Raw genomic sequence first — 13,465 nt, 5'->3', positions numbered from 1 at the left:
TGCCACCCAAAGCTTGGAGGCCGGACGGAATCTCCACTCAAGGAAACGCAATAAATGGGCAGCACGATAGTAGCCAATGAAGTCGGGCAGAGAAAGACCCCCTCTATCTTTCGGGCGCGTTAGCAGCATGTAACTGAGCCTAGGACGACTGCCCCTCCAAACATATCGCGTCACTAGCGCACGTAAGTCCAAGAAAAAAGACTTTGGGACGACAATCGGCAGGGTCTGAAAAAGATACAGGACTCTCGGGAGGACATTCATTTTGATCACACTGACCCGCCCGTGCCAAGAGAAATGAGGGAAGTTCCATCGAGCAAGATCGGCGCGTAACTGTTGGAGAAGTCGGGGAAAGTTTACCCTGTAGATTGACGCAAGATCCCTAGGAAGTTGCACCCCTAGATACTTAAGATGGTCCGGACACCACCTGTAGGGAAATGAAGCGCATACAGCGCGGGATTCAGCCGCCGACAGAGACACGTCCAGAACCTCCGATTTATCGGTATTAATCTTAAAATGGGAGAGGGATCCATAGGTCCGCAGTGCAGCGTGGATGTGGGGAAGGGAAACGACAGGCTGGGAGATCGTGAATAACAAATCATCCGCATAGGCAGAGACCTTGTACTCGCGGCCAGAACAGATCAGACCGCGGATGCTAGGATTGTTCCTGATTGCCTCCAAAAAAGGTTCAAGAGAGACAGCGAAGAGAAGCGGAGACAGGGGGCAGCCCTGCCGCGTCCCATTGTGGATGGGGAAAGAGGCCGTGAGGGCCCCATTCAGTCGTAGACACGCCGAAGGGGATGAGTACAGCGCCATTATCCAGTGGAGCCAGGCCTGCCCGAATCCCATGGCGCGTAGGGTCTGGAACATAAAGTCCCAAGCGACCCTATCGAACGCCTTCTCCGCGTCAGTAGACAAGAGGAGAATTTTCTGTCCGGTCGAGCGAGCCAGGTGAATCGTGTTAAGAGCTCGATAGGTCCCATCCCGTCCCTCCCTCCCCGTCATGAAGCCCGACTGGTCAGGATGGATCAGAGAGCCCAGCACCCCCTGCAGCCTAGTGGCCAGCACTTTTGCGAAGATTTTCAAGTCGCAGTTCAAGAGGGAAATGGGCCTATAACTTTGGCAGAGCAGCGGATCTTTACCCTCCTTCGGCAAGACAGTGATTGTGGCCATCAGAGAATGGGGGTGCAGGAGCTCCCCCAGCCGCAACGCGTTAAGGAGCTTCGTGAAAGGAACCCCCAACTGCCCCCAAAACGTGCGGTAGTAGCGGAGGGGGAGGCCATCCGGACCCGGAGCCTTCCCGGCCGCCATCGACTTCACCGCCGCCCACACCTCCTCCTCCCCAATCTCCCCCTCCAATGCCGCGGACTGGTCCGCAGTTAATTTACGGCGCACGTGTTCCTCCAAGTAAGCGCGTATGAGAGGCATCCGACTTGCACCCTCCGTATCGACGGGAAGGTTGTACAGTGAACGATAGTATCGACAGAAGGAGTCGGCGATGTCAGAGGGTAAGCAGGACGTAAGGCCCTCGGGCGTTTTAATCCTACTAATGAACAACGACTGCTGTTTGGCACGCATGGCCCGGGCCAGTAGCCGCCCACTCTTATTACCGTGCTCATAAAAAAGGGAACGGGTACGGAGGAACGTCCGCTGAATATCCTGGTTAAGCAGCGATGTTAAACGACGTCGCAGGTCGTTCAATTCCAGGTAGGTGTGTTCATCACAAGAGCGCTTGTGAAGCGTCTCCAGGACGGCTATCCTCTGAGTGAGGTCCGCGATCTCACGGGTTCGAAGTTTCTTGCGGGCTGAAGCCTTACCAATAAATAGGCCCCTAACGGTGCATTTGTGAGCTTCCCACACCGTGGGCAAAGCCACCTCCGAGTCAACATGATCCCGGAAATACAACGCTAATTGGTCGGACACCTCCTGAACAAAGGCAGCTTCAGAAAGTAGGGAATCATTCAGACGCCAAGAGGTGACAGTGGGCCGATAAAGGCAAGCCCGGAGACGCAGAGTCACTGGGGAGTGATCCGAAATTGTAGACACCGCAATAGAGCATTGCTCAGCAAGGCCCAAGTGATAGTATTCCATAAGGATAAGGTCTATCCTAGAATAAGTGCGATGCGGGGCAGAATAGCAGGTGTAGTCCCGCTCCCCTGAGTGGAACGCCCGCCAACAATCAACCAGGCGATACTTCCCCAAGAGTGAGTTAAACTGTTTGACATGGGACGGAGGGGCACCAGCGGCACGCGAAGTAGAGTCAAAGCGAGGGTCAGGCGTCACATTAAAGTCCCCCCCCACCAACAGGATGCCCTCCTTAAAAGCCATGAGCTTACGGAGTATGCGCGACAGGGTAGAGCATTGTCTCTGGTTGGGCAGGTACACGGAAGCGAACGTGAAAACTTGGTCCAGGATCGTGCCCTTGACAAATGTGTATCTACCATCAGGGTCAATCTGGGAAGCAGACAGGAGGAAGGGGGTCCGGCGGGAAATAAGGACCGCCGTCCCACGTGACTTAGAGCCAGAATAGTTACTGCAGTATACCTGCGGGTAAGCCGGGTGACGGAGGGAAGGAGCATCCGCCCCGCGAAGATGGGTCTCTTGTAGGAGAACCACAGAAGGGGCGGGGTTACGAAAGCTCCGGAACACCCGAGACCTCTTCTCAGGAGAGTTAAGGCCCCTCACGTTGAGACTCAAAACCTCAAGGTTTGACTGGCGAAAGGCGGGGGCAGGAGAGGGCATAGCGAGGAGTCAGAGAAGGAAAGGAGAGAAAAGTCAAGGGGGGAAGCAGGGGTAAAAGAGAGGAGGAGGGGAGAAGAGAAAGAGAGAAAGAGAAGAAGAAAAGAAAAAAAAAAAAAAAAAAAAAGGGGGGGGAGGGTAAGGTAAAAGAGGGGAGGTAGGAAGGGAGCACAATAGGAGAAGGAGGGGAGCACAACACGAGAGGGGGAACACTGAACACAAAAACGTAAGCAAGCGCTAGTAGCGCGCAACAGCAGGAATCGGCGAGAGCAAAGGCGTTGCAGCCAATCTCTCAAAGTACGGGATACCGATCTGCAAGGGGTAAATGGAAGCGCTACTGCAAGTGGCAGCAAGGCAGAAAACTGAAAAACGTGAAGTAAAAACTCCGCAGTACTTCGCAGCCATAGCTCACATAGACAGTGAAAGGAACCAAAACCATCCGGAACAGAACTAAAAAAGCCCAAAACATATCATCGAACATTCGGACCAAACTCCCCAGAGGCGAAGCGCATGTGGGAGTAGTACAGATAACAGGTGTCGAAACGTAAGGAGCAAGACTAGCAGGGACCCCAAAATGGGTACCAGGTGCGGACGGAGTCAGGCCCCCTCGGAGGTAGAGAAAAAAAAAAAAAAAAAAAAAAACCGTGATCAGGGAGCGATGCCGTACAGCATGTTCGGTTAGCCCACAAAACCCTCCAACTTAGCAACCAACCCGCAAATGTGTACAAATCATATTAGTCATAGGAACAACAGAGCAAATGAAGAAAACATCCGGTTATCAAATATAATCAGGTACATACAGTAGCCACTCAGCGGAAGGTCAAGTGTAATGCATTTATGTAGTGCAAGGCGTACATAGATAAAATAAGAAAGAAAAAAAAAAACAAAAAACAAAAAAAAACACGTGGTCAGGGAGCGATGCCGTACAGCATGCTCGGGTGGGCCACAAAACCCTCCAACTGAGCAACCAACCCGCAAATGCGTACAAATCGTATTAGTTATAGGAACAACAGAGCAAATGAAGAAAAACATCAGGTTATCAAATATAATCAGGTACATACAGTAGCCACCCAGCGGAAGGTCAAGTGTAGTGCAAGGCGTACATATATAGATAAAATAATTAAAAAAAAAAAAAAAAAAAAAAAAAACGTGATCAGGGAGCGATGCCGTACAGCATGCTCGGGTGGTCCACAAAACCCTCCAACTTAGCAACCAACCCGCAAATGCGTACAAATCATATTAGTTATAGGAACAACAGAGCAAATGAAGAAAACATCTGGTTATCAAATATATTCAGGTACATATAGTAGCCACCCAGCGGAAAATCAAGTGTAATGCATTTATGTAGTGCAAGGCGTACATATATAGATAAAATAATAAAAAAAAAAAAAAAAAAAAAAAAAAAAGGGAAACGAACCCCGTGACTAGGGGGCAATACCGTATTACATGCTAGGATGGCCCAGAAGACCCTCCAACCGAGCAACCAACCCGCAAATGTGTACAAATCATATCAGTTATAGGAACAACAGGGCAAAGGGAGAAAACATCCACTGGCTATCAAATATAATCAGGTATAACCAGTAGCCACCCAGCGGAAGGCCAAGTGTAGTGCATTTATGCAGTGCAAGGCGTATATATATAAAAAAAAAAAAAAAAAAAAAAAAAACCCTGACTAGAGAGTGGGACCAGAAAGCCGCAGAGGCAAACCTGCAATAACGGCGCAGAGCACCTAATGATCCCTGGCGTACCAAGGCAGTTCATTTGGTCAGGGACGTGCCGAACAATAACAGGAGAGTAGAACAGCAATCGGAATTGCGGCAAAGCAGCGCAGCAACAGACAATCAAGTCCGGCAGTGCAAGAGTCAGAGGCTCACATTTCAAGTTCTGGTGAGAGCAGGAGCGAACACACAAAAAAAAAAAAAAAAAAAAAAAAAAAAAAAAACCTCACACCCCCAAGGGAATTGCATAGAGACGAATATGAACAGGTACGTCACAGGTTACTCCTCAGGCGCCGTGGGATAACGTCTCCCATCATCCACGTCTCCTCCCCGCCTCGGCCTGGATCGCCTCCGCGCCGGAACATCACGGGAAGCAGGAACTGAGGAAAACCCCGCAAGGGCCCAGTCGTCAACGTGTGGAGTAGGTATTCCTAACGCGAGGGTCACCTCCGCTACATCACGGTGTGTCTTCACGTGAAAAGTGGAGCCTCCATGTAGAATAGAGAGCTGGAAGGGGAACCCCCAGCGGTATCGAATGCCCCGGTCCCGGAGCAAAGACGTAAGCGGCCGCAGCAGTCGTCGGTTGCGCAAAGTGATCGCGGAGAGATCCTGGAACAGCGCCAATTGTTGACCTTCGAAGGTAAGTGAGCGCAAATTACGCGCCGTATTCATGACTTCTTCTTTCACAGTAAAGTCCTGAAAACAACAAATTACGTCTCTGGGTGGATCTGTGGGCCTACCGCGGGGCCGCAAAGCGCGATGCGCTCTATCCAGGCGTATGGGAGAGTCCAGGTCGCGGCCCAACACCGTGTTAAAGAGCCGTTGCAGCAGCGCCCGGAGGTCTTCAGGACCGTCAGTTTCACGCAGGCCCCGCACCCGCACGTTGTTGCGCCTACCTCTGTTTTCGAGGTCCTCTACCGATCGCCGCAGTTCTGTCGCCAGGCCGGTCAGATGAGAGGTCGTCCGCTGCAGTTCCAACACCTGTTGCGCGGTACGAGTATGCGAATCCTCGAGGTGAGTAGTTCGCCGCTCCACGCCAGCCATATCCGCGCGGAGGGCCGCAACCTCTTCATGTAAGGTGCGCTTGACCTCCGCGATCAGGTTGCTGAAATCGGCCTTAGTAGGTAGGGACCGGAACAACTCCTGCAATGCCTCAGCCGATGGGGACGATCCGGCGGGTGGTGGCGAACGCGAAGGCTCCTCAGACAACGTGGTACTGGCCGGTGAGGACGCCATGTTGGGCGACGGGGGCTGCGTGTCTAAGACCGCAGGAGTCTGGAAATAAGTGCGGAGCGAGAGCCCCGACGAGCTCGGTCGCGGCTCAGGTGGTTCCTGGCGCTGGGAAGAACGTTTGGGTTTGCCCATGGTGGTCCGTATCGCCGGATGGGTGCGGATTGTAGTGAGCAGGCTGCGGAGCTAAGGGATCAAGCAGCCATCTTCCAGCTAGGCAAGCCACGCCCCCCTCAGATAACATATTTTTAATAATGGGTTTGTAATGTATATTTTTATTTCCCTTTAAATGGTTATACTGTATGTGTTAATAAAAAATATTATTCTATTTTGTCAATAGAATATGAACACATTTTATAATATAATTTACCATTTACAACAAAGCTGTAAATATCCATGCACACAGCAAAATCATGTGAGACTAATCAATTCAAAACTTATAGTGAAAGAAAAACACAAAACATGTACAAATAAACAGTTTTTTTTTCCCTTTAAGTCAGTATAATTGTTTTAGATATTTAAAATATTAAACTTAAGGACTGTGTAATCCTAACTGAGCCGTGTGGATTGTTTTATTCAAAGAACAGATCATATTCTTCCAAAGGGGGGGGATAAGTTAATCAGGAAGATATCATGCAAACCAAGTAACTAAGATGGCATCTCCCATTAACACGCCATTAAACATACTTTCTAATTAGACATATTAGTTGTTTTGATCTGTAAGCTTCATTATATGGTCTTAGTGAGTATAGTGAACTCCATTAAATGAAAGTAGAACTTTAGAATCAACACTATTTCTCATAATACACTTGGACCTTCAATATTTCTGATGGGTAAGATTTTCCCGGTGACGGCACAGTGATTTCTGATGCCTACAAAACTGAAACAGTCCCATTAGGAGCCCCTGCACTTTGCAGTAATCACACAAAGTGGGGCTGACACTTTAAAAAGGAACATTATGACTGGAGTGGTGACTCAACAAGCCGTCTAAATGTACTTATAATCATAGTGTTCTTGCCAAGTAAAATTGCTCAGGACCCCGCCACTGCTCTGACCTCAATTTCTACCTTTTCACTTGATTAGCATAAAGGATTCATTCTTTTTTTTCATGATTCCGCAGAGTATGAATTCTAAATTAGAACAATTATGCAATGTTATTTACATACAACCATTAGGGAAGAAGCCAGAGAGATAGTTCACTGCTGCCCAACTTACCGTGAATATTTGAAAATCACAATTATAATTAGTAGTGTTGGCTCATACATCATCTTTTTTATTTTTTTTAGCAGAGAAGCTTAAAAAAAAGCAAAAAAAAAAAGCATACTAAAGTGTTGACAGTGAGAGCTGATTGTCATATCTAAAGTAATTATGCTTGAACTAAAAGAATATAAAAATCTAGAGATAAAAGAATCGGCAGCCGTCCGCTATTAAAATTAACACATATAACCAATAACCTTCAGTGACCGGGAAAGTATCCTTGATGTATTAGGTGTGATTTTCTGCAAAATATGTCACTTTGTAAAAATGTTGTCTCAGTTTAACCTACAGCTCGAAATGTAATATGACATATAAGGACATATGGCTAAACTTGGGGGAAAACTACAATTATTACAAACTAGTGAAACAGTTTTATATAAAAAAAAAATTATTTTTCCTTTCCTTGGCACGCTCCCAAATCCTACAGTTTTATACTTTGAAGAAACCCACATAATAGTGTTTATAGATTAAAATAGGCGATAGATTAATTAGAAATGCTAATTTATTTTACATTTCTTACATTTACCCAAAATGTACATTGACTTCCTTATAGTCATTTAGTTTTAAACCACAAATCTCCATAATTGTTATATGTACTGAAAAAAGAAAGCAATAGCTATAGAGAATTTTAATACATTAATTTAGTAAAGGTAAAAGGTGTGAAGGTGATGGTTAGCCTTCAAAGCATGACCCCAAAACCTGAAATAAAAAAAAAAAAAACATTTTAGGCATAAAGAATTATGTATATGAATTATATTAGTTCTTGTTCTTAGGACAGATTACTTCCCAACAGTGCTCCTCAACCCTCTTGTCAAGGCACACCTAACAGTCCAGGGTTTAGGTATTACTCTGGGGTGTCTACGGTGTTGCATTATTAAGAAACAATACCACCTTAAACACCTTAGACACACCTGAGTAATACCTAAATCCTGGACTGTTAGGTGTGCCTTGACGAGAGGGTTGAGGAGCACTTGTATAGAGCATATGTTCACTTCTCTTAATCTGCCTTTACAAAGTCAACTGAACATTATGATGCATATGCATAATTTTGAGATGATTTAGAGGTACCTATTAGAAGAAACAGAAGAATTTGTGGAGTTTCTATGGAAAAACAGTGAAGTCAAGAGTATAGAGTTTGGGGTCTATGAGCTGATGCATGAGTAATATCTACTGGCTAAGCTATGACAATTTAAAGGTAATTTGAATTGAGGGTTATTATTGGAGAACATTGTATAAGTTTTATATTAGTAATTAAATATATGTATATGAATAATACACTAAAGGTCGATCAAAGCTTAGCACCTTCAATTTAGAGGAGAGCTTACATGATGTCCTGTCAGCATACTGTTGCAAGTCAATGCAATTGTAATTATATACGTTCCTTTACAGAGCCACTTTTCTGTAAAGAAAGGAGCAGCAGCCCTGGGGATTGGCACTGACAGTGTAATTCTTATCAAATGTGATGAAAGGTAGGAAAAAAAGCAAAAACAGAAAACTTTAACATTGAACAAATTAAGCGTGAGTCAGTCATCGGGTTTAGGTCATACAAACAAGAAACACAACTAAATGAACAGTCACTAAATGTCACGTTATTGAAATGTACAACAAATGACAAGATGACCTCAATTTCCTTTCAAGACTACTTTCCACAAAACTCTTTTGTGATGGTGTAAGAGGAGAGATAACCATAGATCACAGATAAGGTTTTTCTCATCTATCTCTGATTAGGATTTTGCTTTAACACTTTCTTCACCTTAAGCTGAGAGGAGAAAGTTGGGTGATTAATTGCTTTAAGGGTTAACGTGACTGAAGTTTCATGCATGATAACACTTGCAAACCAAATGGTGTATTTACTCGTTTACCAGTTGCTTGGTAAGGTCATGCAAGTTTAATGACAACTCGCACATCCTTACCTAAAACTCACAAAATTACTTTTCCAAACATTAAAAAAATGTTACAATAATAGTTTTTAAAATTTATATGTATTTTTACACATTCTACTGAGGATATAAGGTGAAATTTGAGAGTTCCCATCCGCACCTTGCAAACACCTTATTTCTTTTTTAAATATTTATTTATTTATTCATTTATTTATTAAACTTCCATGAACTAACCCTCCTGCAGACTGCGCAAATGCGAGTTTGCCATAATGAATATGGGCTTAGGTTCATGTGTATATAAATTCTGTATATTCATATTTCCATTTACAGGGGAAAAATGATACCATCAGATCTTGAAAGAAGAATTATAGAAGCCAAGCAAAAGGTATGTACTTTACAGTTCATTAAAGCAGATAATATCTGACCTTAAAGCTATAGATAACATATTAAGGAATAAAAAAGTTAGGAGAAATGTGTGTAGGGGGAATTCAGCCAGGAAAAAAATCTTCCACTCCGCTGGAAAACAGGACCGTGTTTAACGTGGGGTAAAAGGGGCATAAGCGAGCTCGATTTGAGTCCATTTTTTGTTTTGTTGATTTTTTTCTAACATACAATTTTACTGGGCAACATAAAACACTACTTTGTTAAGTGAATATCTGTATTTTATTTAACATAGCTGACTCATTATTCAATTAAAAAATATATATTTTATCCGATATTGTATATTTTAATATTATATATTTAGCAATTTCATGGGATACCAACTGGAAAATATACAGATAAAACAACAAATGCAAAAACTGAGAGGCATATTAAAGAAAAAACTTATAAAATCATGAATTACACTTGAATACTGTAGAACAATATTTGGAAAATAATCCAAGCAGGAATTAAATATCCAAATTAAAATGTGTCAGCTGACCATAAAATAGTGAGTCTGTTGTGATACATGGCTTTGTACTGCCTATCTGATACTTGCACACAATTTAACATCCCCTTTTATTGTTCAACTAAATTATTCTATAGAAGCTCTGCTACCGCACCCTATGAAAGATAGACTTTTTGGGGTTGATCGCCCAATAAATCTATGCATTACATTTAAAGCTTGCATTTTACAAGTGACCTCGAAGAATATATGTCTTACAAAACATAACGCATTCTACTTTGTTCATTTTATCACAGGGCTTTGTTCCATTCTTCGTTAGTGCTACAGCAGGAACGACTGTTTATGGCGCCTTTGATCCATTGATAGCTATTGCAGACGTCTGCAAAAAGTATAAGATCTGGATGCATGTAGATGTGAGTATTACTTTAGACCAAATGCATCATTTCCCATGATATCTACTGGGAAGTCATATAGAGAACTATTAATTATGTGATGTATGTGGGTATTTGGTTTGAGTGCCCAATTAATGTATCTGGTATGCTGGGCAAATTCTGGTAAGGCTGCATACCGAACATGTGACCACACGTACGTCATTTCCCAGCCACTGGCCTTAAAGTGCCAGGGCCACCTGGTTAAATGGGTGAGACATATAAACGCTGCCCTATTTCTTATTACGAATGCTTGTTTTAGAAGCCTAACCATTTGGTCTTGCTTTAGTGACACTATTTCAGTTTGGACTCACCTCTCATGAGATGACTTGGTGAGGCAGGTGGGCTGATGTGCTTTGGCCAACTAAAGCCTTATGTTTATCAGTATGAATTTGTACATTTGGATTTCTGTCCTGGTAATTTGTTTATGTATTAGCATAAAGAACCAAAACAGTATCCAGTTAACAGCGGTATATTAATGCCCCTGCATTCAAAAGCAGGCCGAAGTTATTAAAATGACTTAATACAAATATTAAAACAGCAGATTGCGGTTCATGATCATTGCAGTCAGACATTAGCACACTACAATTTTCATGATTCTGCCCCAATAAGTGGTGTGAATCGGTAATAAGAGTGTTTCTCATAACAGTTATAGACTCAAAGTTGACTTTCCTAATCTCCAAAATAACATAAATCAATAGATCCCTATATTATGTGTAATATTTGAAGGAAGTTTTGATATAAAGTGACATAACGTGTAACTGTTTCTAAATGTTCCTAAATGCATTGATTTCATCCTTGATTTTTTTTGCTTTTCTCTTTCTCAGGGAGCTTGGGGTGGCGGACTGCTGATGTCTAGGAAACACAAATGGAAGTTAAATGGCGTTGAAAGGTATGGAAAATTAGCTATTAAAACTCTCCTCAAAAAGCCTTCCGGCAAGCAAAAAAATATCCAGTTCCTTAGTCTTGTATCACTCCTGTCACTAAACTCACCAACAGCTCCGAACATTCACGTTTAGTTGTTTCTGCCTCTGGGAAAAAAAGCAATTTAAAAGTACACAATTTTATATTATTATTTTTTAAAAAAAATATATATACCGTATTGGCTCGAATATAGGCCGCACTTTTTTCCCCCACTTTAAGTTTTTAAAGTGGGGGTGCGGCCTATATTCGGGGTCTAGCGCCCGGCGCCCGGGACATGCAGTCCCGGGCGCCGGGCAGGCAGCGGGGTTAAGATACAGATCCCCCGCAGCGGTGCAGGGGACCTGCATCCTTCTCCCCGATACGCTCAGACAGCCTCCCCTGCCAGCACTTCCCACGGGGGGGGGGGGTGCCGGCACGGGAGGTTATCTAAGCGTTTTACCTCTGCCCACCCCCGACTTACCGGAGCAGACTCCCGGGTGTCTTGCGGGGCCGGCGGGAGACATTTACGCAATACGCAAATGCAACTTCCGGTAACGGTACCGGAAGTTGCATACGCGTATTGCGTAGATGTCCCTCGCCGGCCCTGAAGACACCCGGGAGTCTGCTCCGGTAAGTCGAGGAGGGGGGGCAGAGGAGGACAGCGGCAGCGTATCGCGGGGAGGGAGGACAGCGGCAGCGTATCGCGGGGAGGGAGGACAGCGGCAGCGTATCGCGGGGAGGGAGGACAGCGGCAGCGGATCTCGGGGAGGGAGGGCAGCGGATCTCGGGGAGGGAGGGCAGCGGATCTCGGGGAGGGAGGACAGTGGTAGCATATCGCGGGGAGGGAGGACAGTGGCAGCGTATCGCGGGGAGGGAGGACAGTGGCAGCATATCTCGGGGGGGAGGACAGTGGTAGCATATCTCGGGGAGGGAGGACAGTGGCAGCATATCTCGGGGGGGAGGACAGTGGCAGCATGTTTTTTTTGGTGCTTTTTTAAAGAAAAAAAACTTTTTCTTTAAAAAAGCACCAAACTTTTAGGGTGCGGCCTATATACGGGGGCGGCCTATATCCGAGCCAATACGGTAAATACATAAATAAGCATTTCAGGAAAAGATGTAAGCACACATAAATATGGTGTAAGTTCTCTGCCATAGACAGACACTGAACGGATTAAAGGTGCTGTTCCACTTTCAGAGCAGCATTGTCACTACTAGAACTGTTAAATGACCAGAAATAATTATTTAATCTTGTAAGATGTTTACCTTATTCATAATCTTTTAGAGGATGCTTGATTATCACCCTCAGCCAACCTCTCTTCTGTAGCCACCCTCACTACTGAGTGCCAGTATCAGACATCATATCCTGGCGCTGCACCGGGTACAGCATACGATGGAGTCTGTGTCGGTTAGGCACAGTGCTCCATACGGTAAACGAGCCGGTTGAGGAGATCAAAGATCTCCTTCGGAACCAGCTCATTCAACGGATCAACTAATAAGGCGATCTGCCCCGGTTCTGTGGCAGAGATGCCCCCTGAACTTCCCGGACAGGTACTGATAGCTGGCGTATTAACTGACGTTTCTGTGTATCATCTTATAGTGTCCGTGGTGTATACATGTCATTAATCCTTTTGAAGAAATAACAGATATTTAATTAACTTGGCAGAGAATGCAATTAATGTTTTATCTGAGTGGGGCAGCCGCAGCAGCGTTTTGCTTTAGAAGCTCCAGGTAAATGCTAGGTGTTGCAAAGAGCAGAAATGAATTGATTTGTGAGCCGTTCTATTAAAAGTATGTTCTGTCCGCAGCAATTGTATTGTTAGCATCGCTTCCTTGAGGAGCAGCACATTATTTATTTTAAAAAAAACACTGAAAAAAAATAAATATATCAGTAATAATTAAAAATGGCCAAACTTGCACCAAAGATAATGTTGGTTATTTTGTATTACTTGCAATATTAATATTTTGGAAAGTCAAAATATACAACAAATAATAGTGCTTGCCAATGACCTTTTTCCTTCTTAAAATAAACAATGAGGATTTTTTTTTCTTTCAAATCCCTTATTAATTCCATTTTCACTGTACCCTCAATTAAGGGATCTAAAATGTACCAAAAAAAGGGAAACTATTATAAAGACTCATTTCAGGCTCTGATCCACATTGCCGACACAAATTGCACATCATTATTGTTATTATGACCCAATTGCAAATGGTAATTGCTCTGCCTCCTAGGGATTAGATCCTCACAATGAGCTGCGAGGATCTGAGTCCTGATCTCAGACAGACAGACGCGTCGAAAGTGGGGCTTTAGATAAGAAATTCTAGCGTGTCAAATTAAGGTGGCATTTATTTTATTTTTTTAGCTGTACGCAGCTTCTGTTCCTCCCTGATATTAAGACGTGTCCCGCAAAAACTAGCTGCTACAGAGTC

The 13,465-nt window shown here is 44.2% G+C and overlaps 1 protein-coding gene across 2 annotated transcripts in view; it reads left to right on the top strand.

The window, feature by feature from the left end:
* Positions 1-13,465, top strand: part of GAD2 (glutamate decarboxylase 2) — a 35,804-nt gene that overhangs the window by 15,332 nt on the left and 7,007 nt on the right. For both annotated transcript variants that reach the window (XM_053466931.1, XM_053466932.1), the window contains 4 exons: positions 8,331-8,410; positions 9,152-9,206; positions 10,004-10,120; positions 10,963-11,027. In XM_053466931.1, the coding sequence (XP_053322906.1) occupies positions 8,331-8,410; positions 9,152-9,206; positions 10,004-10,120; positions 10,963-11,027 (317 nt within the window). The remainder of the gene's footprint in view (positions 1-8,330; positions 8,411-9,151; positions 9,207-10,003; positions 10,121-10,962; positions 11,028-13,465) is intronic.

This window comes from Spea bombifrons, chromosome 5, assembly GCF_027358695.1.
Source record: "Spea bombifrons isolate aSpeBom1 chromosome 5, aSpeBom1.2.pri, whole genome shotgun sequence".
Classification (NCBI taxonomy): Eukaryota; Metazoa; Chordata; class Amphibia; order Anura; family Pelobatidae; genus Spea; species Spea bombifrons.
Note: the sequence above shows the minus strand (reverse complement) of the source record. Positions and strands in the feature narration are given on the sequence as shown.